At 34.1% G+C, this 25418-nt stretch overlaps 1 protein-coding gene across 2 annotated transcripts in view; it reads right to left on the bottom strand.

Annotated features, from left to right (window-relative positions):
- Nucleotides 1-9182: 9182 nt before the first annotated feature.
- Nucleotides 9183-25418, bottom strand: part of LOC150102514 (lys-63-specific deubiquitinase BRCC36-like) — a 143928-nt gene continuing 127692 nt past the window's right edge. For both annotated transcript variants that reach the window (XM_090399200.1, XM_090399199.1), the window contains exon 7: nucleotides 9183-9620. In XM_090399200.1, coding sequence (XP_090255326.1) covers nucleotides 9439-9620 — 182 coding nt within the window. In that variant the 3' untranslated portion in view covers nucleotides 9183-9438. The remainder of the gene's footprint in view (nucleotides 9621-25418) is intronic.

Genomic DNA, 25418 nt, shown 5'->3' on the forward strand with positions numbered 1-25418 from the left:
ACAGCTGGATGCTGTCATAATGGAGAGCCAGATGAATAAATTTGGGTGACAATGTTTAAACTGATTTTAAATTAAAGTTGGATTGGGGGGGGGGGGGGGATGGTTAATCGAATGTGCAAATTTTGAAGAAAATTAAGGGGGTTAACAGATGGAATTAATGACAGAATTCATAATAGTGAAGATATTAAAAAGGGACTTGACCTATTTAGCATTCAATGTGTGAATGTAGTTAATCTAAGATAGCAAGGATCTAGTCATTGAAAAAAAGTGAGAGAGAAAATTGAGCAAAATAAATATGTAAGGGGAAGGAAACCTGAAAAAGATGTAAAGAAAGATCAAGACTGATACAGCTAGTCCAGTATTTCCCAGAATTTTAGTAACACTGCCATACCCTTCTCATTCAAACAAATAATTATAAAGCTATTTATTTTTTATAATATATGCATTATACTAAATTACAAACACGTTCGATGCTGTTGGCACACTCTCCCTCGATGAGTCTTTGGACTCCCTGGAGGTGTCAAATAATAATAAAACCTTTTTTTTTTTTCATTATTAAATACATTTTTAATTATGAGTCAAGTATACATACAGTTGAAACAAATATTATGAGGTTTAAAATGTTCAACTAATAAAAAAAAGTTTAAGACAAATGGAATTGTTTGTTAGGAAGAAGTTGGTTCATTATTTATTTTAAAAAACAGCAATTTAATTGGGAGTTCAGATTATGTAGTTTGAACTATCTGAATTTCAACTTTTAATGCAAGCAGTTTAAGTTATGTAATTGGAATGTGATCATGCCATCATTGAAACACAGCCCTAATGGAGGTTAGCTGACACGTGCCAAGAGATACTTTGTTTAAAAATTAATTACATAATAGACCTGCACTTATCTGTTACAATATGGCAACAAAAATATAAAATAAAAGTAAAATATATGTATTTATTAACCGGAATTAAAAAGAAAAAAAAGTGATACCTTTCATATCCCTCTGGGCATGTATATATACCACACTTTGGCAAGTACTGCTTTAGAAGACAAAAATGCAAGATTTGACAACATACTAACTCTCACTATAGCAAAGTTGCTAGCTACAAAAAAATCTACTGAAAAGTCCTGACCAAAGACGCATAGGCACAATGCTAAAGGAATTTACTATATAGCAACATAACTATTTCTAAGGCGTCTATGAGTTTTTGTTTGCTATAGTGAAAATTGAATGCAGTGTCAACCTGACAGTTGGCATAAAATTGTTGATAAAAAGCAGTAATAATATAAATTTAATTATGTAGGAATATCTGTAAAACCTCTTCGAGAGTTCATATTAATAAATGATTATGATCAGTAATCATTAATTAAGAGTGCATGTCTAATAGGACTCAAAACCCCATACACGTAGTAGCACGAAACATAGTATAGCATCTGTCTTATATATGGCAAAATTATCCATTTTCAGCTATAATGTCTATAATTCCCTGACTAAACTGATTAACTGCTATAATTTGGTATGGAAATCAGCAATAAAAAGACAAAAAAAAAAAAAAAAAAAAAAACGGCAGAAATCAAAAACATCACCGTGAATGGAGAATTGTGAAACAAGCAAAACATTTCAGTTATTTAGGCAAAATTTTTAACGAAGATGAAAAAACAAATATGGAAATAGCAAAGCTGATACGGTAGGAAGTCAAGTGCGTACACTGATATGGAATAAGATAGAAATTAGGCAAAACACTAAATTTGCTGTATTCAAGACAGTATTCAAACCAATTTGAACTTTTGGATCAGAGAGCTGGGTCAGAAATAAAACACTTGATTTCAAAGACAAGACTATGAGAGTTCTGAGAAAGATCAGAGGAGTGAACAGAAGGCATCAATGGCAGAATTATATTAATTCTTTCTTTCTTAATCCTCCTCTTTTATGGTGTCGAGTTTTTTATTTATTTATTATTCTTGCAACCGTCTTGAGGATAAGGTGGTTGGCCCTATGTCTGCAGATGTGTGTATTCATTGGGCTGATTTGCCCGTTCTGGGATGCAAAAAACCAGAGTTTCCGGGTGAAAAAAATCTATCTCCGTATGAGACCGGCTAACTTACCTTTTGACGAAAGTGACTAGATGAAGATTCCTCACGTCGCTGATGGGAATTGAACCCAGGTCTTTCCAACCAAAGGGTTTCATCTATAACAACTGAGCTATGGAGGCACGAATCATATTAAAGATGACATCAGGAAAGAACTTCATACTGTTAGCATTCAGAAATGGGTTAGAAATAAAATGTGATATGGTCACCTAACAGAATGGGAGAGGAAAAGCAAAAGTAGTGTTCTTTGCCAGGATAGGAAAATGACTCAGAAGAAAATGAAGATCTTGGATTGATATAAGAAGTGCCTTAGAAGACAGAAATATGAGATCTGATAAAATATTGGAGTCTTGACAGATAACAAATTAATCTGGAGGAAAATTGCTGATAGGAAGTTAGTAATATAACTTTTTCATTAAATACCATCATAACATCCTGTATACTCCCTGAGGGTATATGTCAGAAATTGATGTCTATAATTTGGTACTTGAATAGAACTCAACTTTTTTAAGCAATTTCACTCTCTTGAACAATGAATTTTTCTTTGGGCACCTGAAGAAAGACTATCACAGGTTTGATTCCAGTCACCAACGAGAGGAACTTCTGCTGGTCCTCAAGTTAGCCAATCTTTGACATGGATAAGTAGGAATTTTCTCCCTAGAAACTCAATTTTAATTCCATATATCAAAAATTCTGAATCTAAGAAGTGTGAAGATGAAAACAGTGTTCAAGTAACAGTGGAGAAAAAAGAATTTGTATTCATCAAAAGAGTAAGTCGTCTATTATATCAAAAGACATTACCCTAATTCAATGTTACTATTAAGCAACTTTACCTGAGAATTTCCTACTGGTTCTGATTTAATACAAATAAAATGCATTCTTTGAAATCTAAATGATAATCAAATGAGAATACTGTCAACATTTATTACAAAACTAGATATCACAATGAAATAGTCTTAATATGGTTTTAGTAAAACATCCATATTCAGAAAGAAAATTTAAGGAAAACATTTCAGAAGTCACTTCTGTTTTAGATCCTAAAAAACAAAACATCAAAATGTGATTAACAAAATATGTGCTTCCAGATATGAGATAAGGCATGCTTTTGTAATTCTGGAATGTTCACAAAATGGCATAGACATCATATATCCTAGATATACCACAAGTCATCATGTCTGTTCAATATGTGATGTAGCGCCTCTGTAGCTTGGTTGGTATAGACAAAGCCCTTTGGTTGGAAAGACCTGTGTTCAATTCCTGTCCATGATGTGAGGAACCTCTATCTCATACAGAGGTAGAGGGTTTTTCGACCCTCAGAAGAGGCAAAACCAGCCTGCAAATGCACAGATCTACAGTCATAAAATACCTACTCAATCCCTCACTAGGAGGGCTGCTCCACCAGTCCTAAGGGATGGTAGAAGAAAGGGGTACCCCATACGATTAGATATGTGATGTGACTAAGGAATTAAATGTGAAAGAGGAATTATTAGATGATTGTAATGAAGGATACAATCGGAAGGTCTGACATAAAAGCAGCTCTATGATATTGCTGTACATAAAAGTGGTATGCAACTGATGGAGCTCAAGCTATAGCAGACACAAAAACTGGGTTGATGGGAATTTTAAAGAGCAATAGCAAACATTTCAATTTTCTCCTAGTTCATTATATCACTCACAGAGGACATCTGGCAGCCAAACACTTGAAATATGAAAATGTGACGGAAGCAGTTCTAAAGATTGTTGTATTCATACAAAGGCAAAAACACAGACAGTCCAAAAACTCTTCCAAGCAAATTATAAAGAACTTCCCAATAATGTTTTATTAAAACACTTAAGGAATTGAACAACGTAGTTAAGGATATAAATTAAATTAAACTTTAATAAATATTTTCCGATATTTCGGCAACGTCACGTTGCCATCTTCTAAAGGAACTTACAAAAAAAGTTACGTGCACGTAGGCACTACAACACAGAAACTGGGAATGAAGAGATGAAGTTATTGTTCTCCTAAGAGTCCTGATGGTGCCCTCTAGCGGGCTAAGTAGGTGTTTTTGGCCGTTGGGCTGAAGGTCTGCTGATGTAGGTCTCCTTTAGAAGATGGCAACGTGACGTTGCCGAAATATCGGAAAATATTTATTAAAGTTTAATTTAATTTATATCCTTAACTACGTTGTTCAATTCCTTAAGTGTTTTAATAATGCATAACCAACGTATAAGCCTGTCTACGAGAATTCCCAATAATGTATCATGATTTTGTTTGGTTAGGAGGTTATCACTGAGCAACATTACAATTTCATTTTAGTACTGGAATCACTTAAACAATTTCTTACAAAAGATAGCAAAGTTCTTTCTCTACTACACGATGTCCAGTGGTTAACAACAATGGCCTTTTCACTGATGTACAATTAGCTCACCAAATTTCTCTCTCCAAGTTTGTCTTTTTTTCCCCTCCTTCACTCAAAGAAAATTCATATTCAGTTTTCCAAAACAAAATGAATTCTTCTAAAGAGACCTCAGGTCAAAAAATTTCTCTTGCTTCACCAAAATTAGTGCAGACTTTGCATGAAAATAAATTTAGTAACTTGGTGACTTTTAAGCTGTCTTTTTTTTTTTTTAAATTATTTCTGACTGATGGAATAGAAAACAGCTGTCCCGTTCTCACAGCCTGTTATATTGGATACAACAGCTCTTCAAATGTAGCTACTGGCTCTTCAAGAGGATGAAGGATTAAAATAAAACAGTTGTAGTTAAATTGTAGAATAAAATTACTCCATTTTTTTTTTTTAAGAACATGTTTCTGAAAACTAATATTCAAATACAGGTATTCCTCTGATTTTCTGGTGACGGATGGTCTAGCACCTCCTTTAGTCCAAACAAAAATTAGATTAGAGAGCCACAAATGAAATTACCTTAAATGCTTCAATGGTCTGCCACAGATTTTGTGTGTGGCATGCACTCAACATCTGAAGGTGTTGGTGGCGATATTTTGATTTTGCATGATTCTTAAGCTTATTTTGCATATGTTTGTAAAAGCCTGAAAATTGGTAAATCCTAGCATTTACCATAGTGAGGTGCTAAAAGTTTGAAAAATGCTTCCATTTCAGGCTTTTACCAAACCATTTCAGTAAATGGTTTGGTAAAAGCCCAAGTACAGTGCGAGTATAAATGGTTGTGAGCAGTTACGATCTAGAATTAGTTTAGGTTGGGTTCCAAAAACCTACTCTCGGACGCTAGAATAAAAATACCAGATATTGATAGAGAGAAGATGGATCCAAAATCAATAATAGCCATTATCACTGACATTAAAGGCAAAGAAATTTATGAAGTTGGTACTAAGTTGGGTAAACTAAAAGCATTGTACACAAGAAACCAATTTACTTAGTACAAAGCAAATTTTTTAAGCATCGAAGAAGTTGGAAAGGAAGAAATAAGTGCACGTGAAGTGGTAAAAAAAGCTTTCTTTAGTTGGTGGACAAGGATTCCAAAAATGCAACTGTTCAAAGTGTACGATGAAGATGTGTTTGTGCAAATCAGCCAATTTACTTTGTAACTCCAAATGTCACAACAGTCAACCTTGCTGTAACAAATAGGTTTAATTATGATTTGATAATGTTGAAGGAAATTGTGATTAATAAGTTACTTTTATTTCATGAACATTTTCTTATAATACATCAAATAAATGTAGTAAAATAATAAAGCAGTTATGTTTAATGTTATTCTGGACATTATGTTTCGAAATTTAAATTGACAAAGATAAATTATTATAATTTAGACAAAACTGGCTATTTCATTTGGTGTTGGTGAATGCTGGCAATTCACCAACACCAAATTGCATACATTTCGTATACCGAAATCGTTTGGTACCCAACTTGGTAGCAAGTTCATAAAATTCTACGCCTTTAATGTCTGTGATAACGGCTATTATTGATTTTGGATCCATCTTTGCTCTATCAATATCTGGTATTTTTATTCTAACATTTTGTCCAAGAGTAGGTTTTTGGAACCTAACCTAAACTGATTCTAGATCGTAGCCACTCAAACCAGTCTATACTCGCACTGTACTTGGGCTTTTACCAATTGGTGTTGGTAAGTGCTGGCATTTACCAAAATGGTTTGATAAAAGTGTTTACAAGCATTTTTCAGACTTTTACCACCTCACTATGGTAAATGCTAGGATTTACCAATTTTCAGACTTTTACAGTATTACATACATTTAACTATAGGTATGGCTTCTAAGCAATGTCTATTCAGTAAATATAAACTATGGTACTGGTCCATCAACTGATTTTGATATAAAGAAGCAAAGGGACAAAATACTGAAATTCTTTGCAGATAGTGATTCTAAGAAGCAAATGGGTGTCAGAAAAACTATGAAAATGTTAACAGTACTGAGCATGATCAAGTGATGCAAGAATGGTTTTGACGATGCAAGAGTGATGGGGTGGAATTGTTACATAGCATGTTAACCAGTGGCGGCTCATACAAGAGGACTGCAGCACCCCAAGGAAAAAAATTTTGTTTGTGTTTATAAATAATAACAATGCTTACAACATTATATAAATGCAATACAACATGTTAAAAGTTACAGCTTATGTTTTGACATTGATCGAATAGTTAATAATTGGAATTGCTTGATTAACGCTTTAGATTACGAAACAAATACACTGCGATCTAGCACAGTGTCGGAATTATCACATTCGGCCAATTGCAGCTAGACTTGCCGATATTCGTTTGCGCTTCTCATTGTACGCTTCAAGTGATTCCGACACTGCTCGTTTGGGCAGTGTCGCTTACAGATAAATTGTATGTATGCGCGTGTTATTTCTGTGGGATACGAAAAACATTTAGTATTTCGTATCCCAAAACACCAAAAACATTTAGTATTATTGGTGTTTGTTCGTGGTGAGGGTGAAATATTTTTAATAAAGCAATTTTTTAACATTAGATTTATTTATTAATAAATTGGTTACTGATTACGAAAAAAAATTTTTTTTTTATTTTGTATATGCAGCACCCCCACTTAAAATTTTCACCGGCTGCCACTGATGTTAACTAAACAGGCAAAATTACTCCATAAAGAACTTTAATTAAAACATGAATGTGACTATATGAAGGATGGCTTCAAAAGGTTAAGAAGCATCTTGCAATTTCTCTGCATAAAGTGTGGGTAGTGAAAAACAGCCTGTAACTATCAGTATGTGGCTAGACTTGTACTCATCAACTATGAATTTGTAGAACAAGCGTATAATGCATGAAACTATGTTACATGTGATGAAGGACATTAAAAGCAGAGAATAAACGTCCACAAGATTCACACAATCTAAGGATACATTTACCATCCTAGGGTGCTCAAACACAGATGTAAACCATTAGTGAAAGTAAAAACTAAATGTCCTAGAACCTTGAAAGGAATTAACATTTACCCTATAACATACCATACAAATAAAAATAGCTGGATTACATTAGAATAATCTGATTTTTTTCCTTTCCCTTTCCCTCAAAGCTGGACACACTGCATAATCTATAGGATGAGTGCAAAATGTTTTGCAATTTTCGAATTTCAACAAGCACCTATTGTCTGTCGCTATATAGATCATGGTTAAATTGTGATTAAGATGAAAGTGAGGCAGATATAGATGAAAACTTGCCACTGACTAGTTAACTGAATTGAAGTGTGAATTAATTGAAGGCCTAGAGCAATGCACCTTTAGGACAGAACAAAAGCTAATGAGTTATCATTTAATGTATGAAAAATCACATAGGGAAAGATCAAAGCACATTAAACAACTTCGCTTGGATGAAGCATTTAAAAATATAAATAAGAAAGATGTGTGTGTGTCAGAGCATTAGACCAACATCAGATAATTCCATGGCTTTCACGGCTGCAGATGTTTTGCATGGAATATCGTAGCGCCATAATGAAACAGTTTCGAAACAGATGGTAATCCTGACAGTCCTCAATTTCCAGACCTTTCTGATTAGCTCTACAATCCTAGTAGAATTCTAAACTTTTTGCCACTTTGAGAGCAGTATTACTGCAACTTTCTTGAGTAGAGCAGTTACATTTAATCTGCATCACTTCCACCCATACTAATGAATATATTTCATTAAATCATTCAATTTGCATTTAACACCTGTTGAATTAATAATCCCATTCATTGATGTTAATACTTTACTGTATTTCATTTTCATTTAATTAATTCACATTTAGTATTTAAGTTTTTAGCTATCCACAGTGTTTTAGAGAGACAGGAAAGGTAGAATTAATTAGGTCAGAGGCATACTGATGCATTATTATTACATGATCTCTGTTGGTCCTGCAAGACTCTGGAATCAAGGGTGCTGGAAAATCAGTGGTGTAATACCAGTGTTCCCAGAGATTAATTTCCTATTCAGTACTACTTATAATCATGAAGTTCTGTAACCAACAGTAACACTAATCAAATAAAAAAAAAAAAGATAGTTCTTTGATTTGATTCACCAAAGAACACTTAACAGAGCTTGTATGAATCACATTAACATCTTACCAACCAGCAGATTTTAAGAAACTGATGGCTACAGATGATTCCAAGAAAGCTTAAAAAAAAAAAAAAAATAGGGAACTGTGTGAAGAACATACTGTATTCATCCAAAAGAAATTAAATTTCATCCTGAGTGGTATTCACTGCATGTGAGTATTTCAACTGTACTTTATTTATGCATCCTGCTTGAAGTTACTTTGGCTTATTACTTGCACAATATATTTGACCACAGATCTCTGACTGGTCAAATACAAATCCAAAACAAACAATTTTTGTTTTATTTTAGGAATGTTATTCATTATCTAATATCAACAACAAAATGTTGAGATAATTAAATGGATATTCATTCACTTGTGTCCCCATAAGTTTTATACCAGTATTCTAGAATAAAGAAATGGATTTTTTATATATATACATGCAATTACGACATTTATTTTAGCATTTCTGTTCCTTCTCTTAAATAACAATCATTAGGGGAAAAAATTATAATGAAAAAATACAACTGATAACAAAACACATTTTTGAATATAAATTATTCAGTTGTTAAAACAATAAACAAACATTCAAAAAAACACAGACAATTGTGGTTAAAGTTATTTTAGTCGCTTTCACACCTACAGAATAGCTTATTAACAGCAATTTGGGATAATTTAATATGCATCAGATAATGCTTTTTAACTTTTAAAATTTGCAGCTGTTGGTTATTCATTTCCAAAGTATTCTTACATTTACATATAAAACCCTTATAAGTTCACTTATATGCACATTTTAAGAAAGACTGCATTTTTAAAATTTACTGTTTCAGCTACTCTCAAGATATTCTAAGTGGAAATCTCTTCAGCCAGCAACTTTCCACTGTGGTTCTAACTCATACAGGTTTCCAAGCCTCTGAAGTAGTTCTTCCTTTTCTTTCTCTAAGCTTTTTATTTTCTGTTGGTTTTGATGTAGACGATTCTCGAGGGTCTGCAACAGTGGTCCACTAACAACTTCAGCTATATGGCAAAGGGATTTAGTATATACTGTAAAACAAAGAAATAACAATAAAATATACAAATTAGAAGAGCTTATTACTTTGTAGAACTAAAAACTAAATCAATTTTTGTTCCACAATTACAAATAGTTAACTTCAATAAGTTTTGGGATCACAAGAACAGCATTTCAGAGAAACCTAAATTGCACATATCAGTAGACCCTTTTTAAGTTGTAATCAAACTCTTTGCCCTTCTGGTATATTCTCTACCAGTTCATGCTTAGCAGTTCGATACAATGGTCAGGCACACACACACACACCTAACAAATTCTGTTTATCCGAAAGATGCTCTAAGGTTGAGAATGAGACTTTCAAAGCCAAAGTTTTTCCACACCACATAACAAAGCATCTGCTGTGTGACATGGTGCACTGTCTTTGAAAAAAACAAGAGACTGGTCAGTAAACTTGTCATAAGGTAGGAAGCACTGCATTACCCAACTTGCTATTTTTGCCATTACACAAGACATCTATCTGGCCATACAAAGATGTTAAACTCATCTACATTACTTAACAGTGTTACATTTCTGTTGCCATTCATCATTACTACTACTAAACCAAAGGTCTGACTCCATACCAGGAGAAACAGCTCCAGACCATTACACCTCCACCACTACAAACTTTACAGCTAGCATGATACATGATATATATATTTATATTCACAGATCCACACTGCTCCATGTCACAAATTTCCAACCTTCTCCATAGCAGACACCAAGTCTATGCTGTTGGTTGCAAGGTTGATGTTTGGCTAATGTGCAACTCTTTATATAATGTCCTAATAATTAACCTAAGCCCATGTGAATTCTATAAACTCTTCGCTACTTATTTACATACCACCCTCCTGATCACCCTTTGGTCTCTTAATGTTAACATCCTATGTCTTCCTGTGCATTTCTTGGTTGAATAAAGGCTAGCATGCTCACATTGTCATTGGCTGATAATGTTGCCTCTATTTGTCATGCATAGCAGTTATGCCACATGTGAGGAATATATATGTATTAACCTCTGTACTGGCCTCGACAACTATAATGTCAATCAAAACGAGGATATTAAGCATAAAATAGAGTTTAAGAAACATGGATAAGAAGTGCTCACCATCAATTATCTCCATTGAAAGATGCAAGAAATATGTGGTATACAGACTAAAAGGATGCAGTATATTTTTATATTTCTAATCCTTTTATCATATAATTACAGTTTGTTATTATTACCAGGACAAAATAAGAGAAACTTTCATTCTAAAATGTTTTTTTATCTGAGGGGATAAAACACCCACTGAAAAATGGTTGCTATCAATTATTACACACAAATCTTGTATCGACCAAGAATGTCAGAATCTTTTTTCTTGATAATACTGCCTAATTACAGTTAGATGAAAAACTGAAATACCATTCAGTTCTTTTTTTTTTCCCACAAAAATCTTAACTGCAGATTATTACTCTATTTTCATGAAACAAATTTTTCATAAACTAATTGCAAAGGTATTTTAGTGAAAAGTTTGCTGTTTCTTCTAAATTACATCGTGTTATCGTTTATAATTCTATTTAGAAATCACTTCACAGAATGCTTACAGAACTTGTATGGAAAGAAGGAATTATTTATAAATATTTAACATAATTTTCAGTACAAGCATTTAAAAATACCATGAAAATAATTTCTGCAATATTTCATTAAAATGAAAGAACATAAATTGTCTTGTTCCATCGCACTGATTTAAAGAATAAACGATGACAAATTTACTATTACTAAATAAATATTTACAGAAAACAAATCATGACATTTATAATAATGTATATTATCTATAGTATTTGCAGCTAAGTTCTCCACCCCTACTCTAGGGATGCTTAAGGGTCAAAGCTGTATAACTGAGAGGAGACCTCCACATGGCCTTTAAAGGAATGCAGAGAACCGACCAGGGCTTCTGACCCAATATCCAATCCTTACCTTCCCATGGTGCACCCTGTTGGGTATCTATATGGATACTGAATGAACGAGGATGAGCTGGCAATTTGGGATTTAGCCACCCAAACTGTATTCTTATTGGCTTAAACCAAAATGATGGTACAACATGACAAAATTTCATGCTGGCTGGGGTGTCACCCGGTTAAACAAGACCCCCATTGTTTTCGCCAGGGAACCAGGGCGAACAGCGAAAAGTCAGCTGCTGGAACAAATCTGAAAGCACGCCCCAACTCAACATCACCAGAGTTAAAGATCGGTACTATCAACATAAGAAGCCTGAATGGCAAAGAAATGGAGCTAGCTGAGGAATTAGATCAGTACCAGATCGACATAATAGGAGTGACTGAAACAAAAAAGACAAAAACTGGCGAGATCTTTGAGCAATAAATACAAAATGCTATATTCAAGGAAAAGAAGGAGTAGCCATAGTATTCAACACAAAATATGAGGCTAATCTTCTTGAATGGCATGCAGTCTCAAGTAGTGATGTGGGCAAATATCAGAATGAAGAATTGGACAATGACTTATTTGGCATATAGTCCCACAGAAGGTTCTACTAAGATAAAAGTGGAGGAATTTTTTGATGCTTTACAGAAAGTCTGACACAATGAAAAAGGAAAAGTTGGGGATCTAAATTATTATTAGCTTCGCTCTTTTCTCCAAATTTTTCCAAAATATTTTTGTATGTCTCACAATAGAAAAAAACAAGCCAGCTTGTTTTTTTCTATTAGCTGTTTGTAAATGTTTAGATGATTCTGTATTATTTTTCAAAGATTTTATAAAAGTGGCAAAGGAGAGTAATTGGTCTATAATTGTTACATTTTTGAACATCTTTTTTTTTTTTTATGTATAGGTAAGATTTTGCCTATTTCCCAATCATCTGGGATAGTTCCAATGAAAAGAGCATTATTGAAAAGTTTGGTTAGTTGTTTAATTAGATCAAGTTCACCATTGTTATAAAGCTCTGAAGGAATTTCAGCAATTCCAGGTGCTTTTGATGATTTCATTTAATTAAGTGAAAGGATTACTTCTTCCTCTAGAATTATGGATGCTGTATCTTTCTTACTGGTCAGTATATGTGGGTGAAAGCTTTTATATTTAAAGATATTAGAAAAGTAATTGTACCAGATGTATTCCACTTCTCTAATATTTACAGTTACTTTGTCTTGCAAATATTTCATGGTTACAGGTGAAGGAATGTAGTCTTTGGTAATCTCTAACTGTAAATTTGTATGCTTTAACATTCAGACAATCTATTTTTGCATTTTGGCACATCCTGTCTAGCTGGTTTTGTAGGCTTCTGTTAAATGGTATAATAATATGTAAGACAGCTTATTTCAGAAATGGTGACCAACAATAGTAGCAATATTTGGAATTTTTTTAAGGAAAAAAAAAAATACTGAACTTTCTTTTTTGTGGCATAAGCAATTTTATATGGTGAAAATATAACATGTATTTGTAAAAAATAACATGTATTTGTTACAGTTAATTTTCTAATGGCTCTACAATCACCATTAAGAGATTAACAGTGGAGCATGGTGCATGATAAAAAGCAGAATGCTGATCATGTTTTGATCCTAAGGTGATCAGAGTATTTCATCCACTTTAGGTGGCTGGGAGATTAATTTCAGCAAACAGCTCAGCAACTGATTGTAGATTACAAAGAAAATAGTCCGAAAGTAGAAGTACCTACTTCAACACAATATTATTGCCACAATATCTGTCAAAATTGTAAAATGAAGTAATAGATTTTAAACGTTGCCATGAAACTTTCGAACAACCAGTAGAAAATTAGAGCAGTTATTTATAATTCAGTTCCAGGAGCAGAGAGGAGAATGCAAATGTAAATTTTCAAAATTAGCATAAATTTTGAATCAATCTATATAGGATATGCTTTATACATTTTCACCATATCCTATCATCCACAGTGGTTAAACACTGAATATTACAGGAATGTGCATCCCACAAGAAAAGTAAAAAAAAAAAATCTGTTGTAATTTTAAGTGAAAGGTGAAGGATCATTGAATATCATTCAATGATTAAATTATATCATTAAATTTTTGTTCTTACTAATTAGCTTAAGGAAATTACACATACAATAGAATATACATTAAAATAAATTTTAATACACTTCCAATATTTTGGCAACGTCACGTTGCCATTATCACAGGAACTTAAATACAAGACACGTGCACACAAGCATAACACACAGTAAATGGGCAATGTTGGTATTCTTGGCCGATTGGGCTGAAGGTCTTCTGATGTAGGTTTCCCAAATTTGGGGCAGTCCCATGCACCCAAATTTGTTAAGGTTTGGATTGTTTCTTAGGGCTGTGGCTGATTCCATGAATAGTCTTTCATATTTGAATTTACTACGGTGTATTATCGTGGCTTTCTTCCACTGTATTCTATGGCGGGTATCCAGCACGTGGTCTGCAAGACCAGAGTGGCTGTATTGGTGAAACCGAATGTAGTCCTTGTGTTCTGAAATTCCGATATTAGCTGTCCTGCCTGTTTGGCCAAAGTAGGACAGCTTACAGCTGCAACGGACTTGGTATACACCAGGTAGGTCTGGGGGGGGGGGGTACTTGCTTTCCTTGGACAAAGAAATGGCTCTCATCTATGAACATGACCATCTTACACTTCTCAACAATCCAATTTTTGTACACTTTTGCCTGGTGGAGCCTCTTTTTCTGCATTGTCTTCATCAATAGTTGTTTCTTTTTTGGTCTGTGGGCAGTCCTCCCTGCTTCCAACAATCTTCAATGGACTGTCATGTCAGAAACATTAATCCCAATAGCTGCCAAGTCTCTATTTCAGTCTATGATATTAAAAGGAAAATGTGGGCAAAAAAGGAAAACTACACTTACTCAAGATCATTCACTAGTTAGGAAAAACAAAATGAAACCAAGATTGCTTTTTCTAACTAGTGAATGTAAGTGTAGTTTTCCTTTTTTGTCAGGAGAAAAGGTACCTGTCTCCCTAAGCCTCTATAAAATCGCATTAACAGTACCCAAACCAACACCACACTCAATGGCAATTTGTTTTTGAGTCATGGATGTGTGCTGAGAAACAGCATATTTCTGAATGCTTTCTAGGAGATGTGCCAATTTTATAGATGTACAAAATAAATAAAAACACTATGAATGTCAACTTGTTTACATTATTAAAAACACGACACTCTTAATAAACACCACAGACGGTTAAAACATGCAGCTCAACCAGAATAGGGAACTAAACAAAAACCAAAATTATTGTGAGCTGAAACAAAAGTCAATCCAAAACCTTTGGCTTGTTTGCTACTGGAAATGTATAGCAGATAATTTGAAGATACAATTCAGTCGTTTGCTGATAATGCAAAGTTGGATAGGATAATAGTTAATAAAGGTGATGTAGAGAGAGCTTGCAGAACAATTTCATTGGGCTGACAGTATAGGCAAAACATAATGGATGTTAATTCAATGTATTTTGCATTTTGAGATACGAAGATTACAAGCTGTGTACCACATTGAGAGAACTGTACTCCAGGAAACTGATGAAGCCAAGGATTTGGATGTAAAGTTTAGAGGGAATAATGCTAAAGTAGACCAAGTAGCTCAGATGATTACTTGATCATTGAAGAACACACTAACAAGTAGAGATAAGGAAGTTATTCCGCTTTATAAAGCCTTGATACCACACATCTGGATTACTCTGCTCAGGTCTGGTCACATGGATTTCTTTGAGATGTAGTAGAAGAGAGGGTCTAGAGGCAAGTGACCAAGATGGTGAGTGGTCTGTGGAATGGTCTCCTATGAGGACAGATTGAGGTTTTGTGGGTTGCAAAAGTTGGTCGATAGGCAAAAAAAAAGGGGATATCATAGAAACATTTAAGTTACTTAAAGGATCTTATAGGATTAATAGAAACAAAATATTTTAGCCTTTGGCTAGAGGGAGCCAGAAGTTGGGTAAGAGTATGGTTAGCAAATGCATGAGGACTAGATTTTTTGCTTGGAGCGTAGTGAATGAATGGAATGGGTTGCCAGAGTCAGTTGTAGATGCTTTGTTAATGGTTTCAAGGAGAGGTATGAAAGATATTGTTTTGACTAGAGGCGAATATTCAGGGTGTGCAGTGCACATCCACAAAAAAGCAATATTACTGATATTAAAGAAACTCCCCAAACGTCAACAAATTTGGTTGTATGCGACTGCCCCAAATTTGGGAGGCATACATCAGCAGACCTTAAGCCCAACGGTCAAGAACACCTACTTAGCCCGCTAGAGGGTCACCATCAGGACTTCTAGGAGAACGATAGCTTCATATCTTCATTCTCAGTTACTGTGTTGTAGTGCCTGCATGCACGTGCCTTTTTTGTAAGTTCCTTTTGAAAATGGCAACGTGACGTTGCCGAAATATCGCAGATATTTATTAAAGTATAATTTAATTTATATTCGGATCTACGTTGTTCAATTCCCTAAGTGATTTAGAAATACTGATATTATAGTTTTGTATTTATTCCAGTTAAAGACTCCCCTAATTGTTTCCTGGCTTCACATGATTCCTAAATTATTATTATTATCTGACACCTCTAGTCCAGAGACTCATCGAGGAAGGGCACCTGCTCTACAATTCTGTCTCAATCCACCAACCAACCGCAACTACACCAACACCATCCACCACCAACCACTAGTATTTCCACAAACAAACACAAACATCCATGCCCAAGGTGGGATTTAAACCCACAGCCTTTTGGCTCGAGAGCAGATACGCTAACCACTCGGCCAGCCAGGCTGGCCGAGTGGTTAGCGTAAATGAAACACAATATACTAAAGCCCTTTGAAGTTCACCCGCTGCACAGATGGTGTGCAGCAGATCAAATTCTTAGCATTGTAATTAGTTTTAAACCACCCAGAAGGCAAGGCAGAGTGCACGCTGACACAAGAAATCAGTAACTGTAATTGGTTATTATGTCAACAATCCAACTGGATGTTGTCATGAGTTGCTGTTTTTGTTTTCTGAGTTTCATTGTTTTGATGATGTGAAGTGTGAACTGACGTTTTTAGGACACTGATACAGACAATTAATTTTCTATAAATAATGTATGTGGTGCTTAAGGGTCAAAGCTGTATAACTGAGAGGAGACCTCCACATAGCCTTTAAAGGAATGTGGAGAACCGACCAGGGCTTCTGACCTATTGTCTAATCCTCACCTTCTCTTGGTGTACCATGTTGGGTATCTACTTGGATACTGAACGAACGAGGATGGGCTGGCAATTTGGGATTTAGCCGACCAAATTGTATTCTTATTGGTTAAACCAATATAAAAAATGATGGTACAACATGACAAAATTTCATGCAGGCTGGGGCATCGCCCAGTTAAGCAAGGCATCCGTTGTTTTTTCGTAAGGGAACCAGGGCGAACAGTAAAAACTGGAACAAAGTCAGCTACTAGAACAAATCTGAAAACACACCCCAACTCAACATCACCAGAGTTAAAGATCAGTTCTATCAACATAAGAAGCCTGAATGGCAAAGAAATGGAGCTAGCTGAGGAATTAGATAAGTACCAGATCAACATAATAGGAGGGGACTGAAACAAAAAAGACAAAAACTGGTGAGATCTTTCTGAGCAATAAATACAAAATGTTATATTCAGGCAATGACAATCAAGGAAAAGGAGTAGCCATAGTAGTCAACACAAAATACGAGGCTAATCTTCTTGAATGGCAGTCAGTCTCAAGTAGAGTAATGTGGGCAAATATGAGAATGGGGAACTGGACAATGAGACTTATTTGTGCCTATGGTCCCACAGAAGGTTCTACTAAGATTGAAGTGGAGAAATTTTTTGAGGCTTTAGAAAAAGCAACTGACACAATGAAAAAGGAAAACTTGGTCCTTGTTGGGGATCTAAATAGCAGAGTAGGAAATGATTGTGACATACAATAATATTTTGGAAAAATTTGGAGAAAAGAGCAAAGCTAATAATAATGGCAAATATCTGTTGGATTTCTGCTAAGTCCATGGACTGGTTATTACTAACACCAAGTTCCAACATAAAAATGTGCACAAATTCACATGGAGAGAAGAGGCAAGGAATAAGAAAAGTCTCATTGACTATGTTACTGTTGATAGTGATGTTTTCTCCCTGGTGCAGGACACCAGAGTGTACAGAGGATTTGAAATTGGAAGTGATCACTATTTAGTCTTGAGCAGGATAAAATTGAATTTCATATTGAAAAGAACAACATGTAAGAAAGTTTTAAAGCGAATAAAAGTTGACCAGCTCTCAGATGTGAACTGTAGCCTAAAATACACAAACATTATTGAAGAAAAAATGAAAGAGTTTGAGAACAGGAATCAAACCTTGAAGATTCAGTGGCAAACTCTGAAGAAAACATTGATTGATTCTGCCAGAGAGGCATGTAGTGAGGTTGTCTGCAAGGATAAAAAAAATCAGAACTCCCTGGTGGACACAGAAAGTTAAAGAGGCAGTGAAGGAAAAGAAGAAAGCATATCAAAAGTTCCTGGCAAATAAATCATCTTTTGCTCGTAGAGAATACAGAGACAAATGTAAGAAAGCTAAACACTTTTTAAAACTAGCTAAACAAAAGTCATTGGAGGACTTTGGCAAGAACATAGAAAATAAATATCAAGAAGGTTAAGATATTCTGGAATTTGTTGAAGAAGTTTAGGAATGGAGGAAAGAGTGCTGTAAAAGGAGTTAGAGATGATAAAGGTGACATGAAAACGGAAGAAAAAGATATCCTTGAGGTATGGAGTAATTACTTTGAAAAATTGCTAAATGAAACAAGCAGTGATGACAGCACAGTGGTAAAAAATACTGAACAGGCATGCAGTCAGGAATACATATCCATACTTGAAGTAGAAAAAGCCATCAAAGGCTTAAAATGTGGAAAGGCAGCAGGAGTAGATGATATTCGACCAGAAATGCTGAAGTATGGTGGTATAAAAGTCTTACAGTGGCTGCACTGCATAGTTCAGAAAGCCTAGACAGAGGGACGAATTCCTGATGATTGGAGTAGAGCTCTCATAGTGTCCATATTTAAAAAGGGAAATAAAACTGAATGTGAGAAATACAGAGGTATTTCCCTTCTAAGTGTTCCTAGCAAGATCTATGCAAGTATACTTGAGAAACGGTTGAGAAAGATTGTGCAAGAGGAGAATGGTGAAGAACAAGCTGGATTCAGGCCAAATAGCAGCTGTCAGGATCAGATCTTCACTTTACGACAAGTAGTTGAGAAAGCATGGGAATATAACAAAGATCTGTATTTAAGTTTTGTCGATTTGGAAAAGGCATATGACAAGGTGCCAAGAGAGAAGCTATTCAATACGCTACAGTTATATGGTGTCAATGGGGCATTATATCAAATACTTAGTCTTTATTTGAGTTGTAAGTCAGCAGTTAGAATTGAAGGAAGTACAGGAAGATGGTTTAATGTTAAATCTGGTGAGAGACAAGGATGTACATTATCCCCTCTGTTATTCATTATCTATATGGATCACATTATGAAGGAAAGTGGTATTAAAAATGATATCTAAATTGGAGATGTTAATGTCAGCTCTTTGCTTTATGCAGATGATGTTATACTTCTAAATAAATCTGCTACAAGTCTTCAAGATTCTCTGACTAAACTGAATAACTGTTGTAATAGATATGGTATGAAGGTCAGCAATAAAAAGACAAAGACAATGAAAATAGGCAGAATGATTAAAAATGTCAACCGTGTTGTGAATGGAGAACCTGTGGAACAAGTAAAACATTTCAACTACTTAGGCACGATTTTTTGTGAAGATGGTAAATTAAATATGGAAATAGACAACAGAATCAGCAAAGCTAGTATGGTGGAAAGTCAATTGAATAAATTCATATGGAATAAGAGAGAAATTAGTCGGAACATTAATTAGCTGTATACAAGACAGACAGTGTTCAAACCAGTTTTAACTTATGGATCTGAGAGCTGGGTCAGAAGTAAAACACTTGACCAAAGACTAGAGTCAGCAGATATGAGAGTCCTGAGAAAGATTAGAGGCGTGAACTGATGGCATCAATGGCAATATCATATTAAAAACGAGGTTATTAGGAAAGAACTTCACATTGTCGCATCCAGGAATGCATTAGCAGAGCTAATCTCATGTGGTCACTTAAACAGAATGGGTGAGGAAAGATTAGCAAAACAAGTGTTCTCTGCCAGGTTGGCAGGAAAACGACCCAGAGGAAGACCAAGATATAGGTGGATTGATACGTACAAAGTGCCTTAGATGATAGAAATATAAGATCTGATAATGTTGGAGTCTTGACAAGTAGCAGACTGATTTGGAGGAAAATTGTAGATAGGAAGTTAGTAATGATGTAATTATTTTCATGTAGTACTATCATATCCTGTACACCCCTTGAGGGTACATGGCAGGAATTTGGTGATGATGATAAATAATGTATAACTTTTTTTTTGCCCATATTTACAATGGGAAACAGTGCTGACGATCTACTGAATGTCCCATTTTCTGCCACAGCTTTTGCGGATTGTGTGAATGATTATAGTCGAAGGAGGTTGGAACTTGTGTATGAAAGTAAGTAAAACGAGTTATTTCAGCCTTGCTTTAATCCGGAAAAATAATAATTTCCGTCCTATCCTATCTTTCTCGTCCGTCCTACAACTGGTTGTATCCCCTCCTTATGAGGGGTTTCTGGTGTATTAATGCAGCCGGTTCGCCACTCCTCTGCTGCATCCCCCTAAGGGCAATATTCATAACTATAATCTGTAGTTTGACTGCTTGTGGGATGAAAAACCCCAGATAAACTGGGGGGGGGACTCTGCTATCCATGCCCAAGACCAGTTAACTTGGCTATGGTTGAGCAAGATCCTTGAGCTCCTCAAATCATCGATGGGAATCGAACCTAGGACACTCCTTCCCCAGACATATGGTTGCGAAACGCATAGCCACTAGGCTAACCGCACAGCCCAATAATTTCCCAAGTGATTAATTTTTCCGATTTCTATGTGTATTATATAGCTGTATTTAAAAATTGTATCAAAATTCAAATTATCCATGTTTCACTGGTATTTGATAATGATAATCTAATCTCACCACAAAGCATAAACCCGTTGTGCTTCTCACATAAACACGTGCATGAAGAAGAGCTATCATTCATTTGACCCCTATGTTTTCTATATTTAAAATTACATTAATGGATAAATTGAAGTATTCAAAGTTATCCTACAATTAACTTCATTGGACTAGAGAAGTGGTTCTCAAATTGGGTGCCGTGAAATTTTGAATCGTTTATTTGAAAAAAGTAAAATATTCAGTTGCCACAAATAACTAAATCAAAAACAAAAAAATTATATATTTTGATTTTAATGGATGAAACGTATATAAAAATTATCATTTTTTGTATCGCTCTTATATTATATCCTGGGATTTCATTAGATCACCGCGTGTCGTAGTAACTAGATATGTGATGGCACATAAATACTGGGAAAAATGAAGTAATGAATGGTTAGTTGTCCTGCTGTCTGTTTTAGTATTTCTCTGTTCAGTGTGACAAGTATTATACATGATCATTTCCCCTAAACAAAAATCATGAGTCTTTTGTCATCGGTGAGAATAAATGAAGTATGATATTAAAGTCATTAAATTCAGTGAGTAGAGGTTTTCCTTATTATTATATATTCCAGCTATAACGAGAGACATCGTAAACAAATGTTTTTCCTTTTTCCATCCGGAAAAAAAATTATTTACTTGAAATAAATTTTAAAATAAAATATTAAAGTTACATATGCTCTTCAAAATCATGAATAATTTTTTCCTGAATTCATGAATAATTTAAAAAAGAAGTGAAGATTCTGACGATCAAGAAATGTCTACTTGCAGCAAAGCTAACGAACCAATTCGCACTAATAAATTATCAAAAACTGATACTTGCAATAATGAAGATTTTACTATTTTTAACATTCAGCAACAAAAAAGCACTAATGAAACAACAGAAACAGAAAGAATAAGTTCGTGTAAAAAGGGAACAATGAAAAAGAATGTAAAAACTTGTTTATATCAAGAGAGCTATCTAAAAATGAGATTTACGTGGTGTGGTGATAAATTAATTCCCAGACCTAAGTGTATTTTGTGTGGTTTGATTCTATCAAATGAGGCTATGGTTCCTAGCAAATTATTGCAACATTTCTCTACAAAACATGACAACTTGTCGAATAAAAATCCTGAATATTTCAAAGAGTTAATAAGATTACAAGAAAAACAAAGTAAAAATTTTGTAAGAAAGTTTACAATTTCTGACCGAGTTCAAGAAGTGAGTTATTTAGTCGCTGAAATAATTGCGAAGGAAATGAAGCCTCATACTATCGGCGAAACCTTGATTTGTCCGGCCTGTTCAGCAATTGTGAGAACAATTTTTGGTGCTAAGGCAAAAGAAGAAATAAAGAAGATTCCATTATCAAATGATACTATGAGTAGATATATTAATGATCTGTCAGTCGATATTGAAAAGTCAGTTATAACCAAAATAATCGAATCAAAATTTTTCAGTTTGCAATTAGATGAGTCAACTGATATCGGTGGTAAAGCACACTTGTTTTTACTCGATTCATTGAAGATGATAAAATTATCGAAGAATTTCTATGCTGCAAGGAATTCAAAAAAACTATGATGGGAAAAGATGTTTTTGATATAATAAACACATATTTTAATACAAATGATATATCTTGGAAAACTTGTGTGGGTATATGTACAGATGGTGCACCTTCTATGGTTGGAATTACAAAAGGGTTTGTTTTCTTTGCTAGAAAAGAAAATGAGAACATTATAATGACTCATTGCTTCATTCATCATGAATCATTGGTGGCAAAGACAATAGGCTTGGAATTAAAAAGTGTATTAGACGAAATCATTCAGATGGTTAATTATATCAAGGCCAGACCATTAAAATCTAGAATATTTGCAGGACTATGTGAAGAGATGCAATCTCATTACAAGAATCTTCTTGTAATGAGATTGCTTGTAATGAGATAATCTCATTACAAGAATCTTCTTCTTCATATTGAAGTAAGATGGCTTCCAAAAGGTCGTGTATTGGATCGTTTTTTTGAACTTAAAGAAGATATTAATGTTTTCCCAAAATGAAGAAAAACCAGAATTCTATAAATTATTACAAGATGATTTTTGGTGTTCCAAACTAGCCTATTTAACAGACATATCGATCATCTGAACAAGCTGAACTCCAACATGCAAGGAAGAAATGAGAATATTTTGACATCTACAAATAAAATTAAAGCTTTTAAAGATAAAATTAAGCACCAACAATGTAGAAATGTTCCTTAAAGTTGCCTCCAGAAAATGTAAGAACACTGATCTGCAAAAGCTTATTTACAGTCATTTAACATCGTTAGAAGAAAAAATTGACGATTATTATCCAGACATTTCAGTCAATTTATACGATTGGATTCGAAATCCATTTGTAGAGTCAACATCAGTAATGAGTGAGTTAAGTCTTATAGAAGCCGAAGAATTAATTGATATAAGTAACGATCGTACGTTGAGATTGAAGCATTCAGAAATGTGTCTGAATTCATTTTGGATAACAACTATGAAGGAGTACCCCAATATAGGATTCAAAGCACTTAACATCTTATTGCAATTTTCTACATCTTATTTGTGTGAACTGGGTTTTTCTGTACTCATAAATATTAAAACAAAGAAGAGAGAAAGACTAAAGGCCCTTGAAAATGAGATGAGAATATGTCTCTCAAAAACAAGGCCTAATATCAAAGAAATATGCACACAACACCAGGCACATATTTCACATTAAGTTCATATTTTATTATCTGAACCTTTATAATAGCTTTTGTTTTGTATGTTTTTGGGTTGTTTGAAAATAAACCAATTTAGTTTAAATAAAATCTGTTTTCTTTTAAACACGCTTTCCTTCGTATCTTTAGTATCTGTAATATCAATTTATTTATGGGTTATATATGCAAGTCTTTCAGAATCAATTAATCAGCACTTTACTCTCTATAAAAAGCAAATAATACTAGGGGTGCAGTGAAATTTATTTATTGATTTTAGTGTGCCGCCAAACAAAAAAGTTTGAGAACCACTGGACTAGAACTTCTGTAGTTAAGTCAGTATAGACAAAGTCCTTTGTTGGAAAGACCTGGGTTTGATTCCCATCCATGCGGAACTTTTATCTGGTCTCTTTCGACTCTAAGATCAAGATTGCCAATTTTAATATTAGATTTAATACCACTTTCATTCATAATGTGATTCATATAGAAACAGTCAAAATGATATGCACCTTTGTCACACATCTGATTTAACATTAAACCATCTTCCTGTACCTGCTTCAATTTTAACTGCTGACTTACAACTTAAATAGAGACAATGCATTGCTTGATATAAATACATCATATAGCTGTAGCGTTTTGAAGAGTTTCCATTGGGCATCTTGTCACAAGCCTTTTCCAGATCTATGAAACTTAAATACAAATTTTAATTAAAATCTCAAGATAGTGTGCTTGGTATGATGTTTAGGGCCTCCCTCAATGAGCCTAAGGACTACATGGAGTAGCCCATAACAAATAATTAATATTCCTGTTTTTATATGTATAATAGATATTTCTAATAATTTATATAACACCATAGATCCTGACTGCACAAAACAATACAAGGCTCATCTTGTAAATCATATCCATTATTGAATGATATATGCACGTAAACACAAGAAAGATATTTAATTAACCAAATATTTCTCTTGAAAAAAGAATCCAAGAACATCAATCCTCCATTCTTCACAACAAACCTGAAAAGTCTGGATTGGCTCAACACGGGATTGAAACTAACCACAGCATCTTTTGGTCCAGGACTCGCCTCTTACATAGATCCCATTATAGGTTCGAACGTTTGTTCAAGGAAAGCGTGGAGGCCTTGCTCCATCGTCCCAACCTGAATCGTAATGACTGTATATCTATATCAAAAATCTGGGAAAGTCTAATCAAGATTACTCATCAATTTTTTTTTTTTTTTTCAATCATGTCTCTACTTCAAAATATTCCGTTTTATACTTATTACTTAGTGATATAACATCATGCAGCGTGTTCTATTTTTAATGATCTATTGTTAGTATTCTAGCTTGTATTTTTTAAAACTGTTCTTGTAATACCACTGAGGATGGCCTGCTATTTCCAGACCGAAATATTTGATTAATTAAATATCTTTCTTGTGTTTACGTGCATACATCATTCAGTCTTATATCACAAGTATCCTTAAAACAGCAAATTCTATATCCATTATTATTTTTTTATTATTTTAGCAGGCATTATTCCTGATGATAGCAGGTTTTTTTAGTGAAATAGTGGAAACATTAGAAGACAAAAACAGACAATAGAAGAAAAATGGACAACATTTAAAAGAGCATTAAGAGAAAAAATAATTAGTACAAAAAATAATCAAAGATGGACACCATGGCTTAAAGAAGAGAGAAAAAAAGTTTAATGGGAAAAAAAAAAAAAAAAGAAGAAAAATTGCATTTAACAGATAATCACAAAACAAATCAAATACCTTGATTTATAACTATATGAAATAAAGTAAACAGTGCAATAAGGAAAATCAAACAGGAATACTGGAATACTATTCCAAAGAATTGGAATATGATTCTTATAGCACCCGAAGGAAAATCTGGAAAATAACACAAATCCAAAAGAAAGAACAAAGATAACAAATATTGGATTGTATAAATGAAAAATTTATTTTCAAAATCTATACATAGAAAAGAACAAAGATAATATAATCAATGAGAATAATGTTTACGAAGAAGAT

This window comes from Typopeltis vanoorti, chromosome 10 (genome assembly GCF_054136105.1).
Source record: "Typopeltis vanoorti isolate ZY-2024b chromosome 10, IOZ_Tvanoo_1.0, whole genome shotgun sequence".
NCBI classification, from domain to species: domain Eukaryota; kingdom Metazoa; phylum Arthropoda; class Arachnida; order Uropygi; family Thelyphonidae; genus Typopeltis; species Typopeltis vanoorti.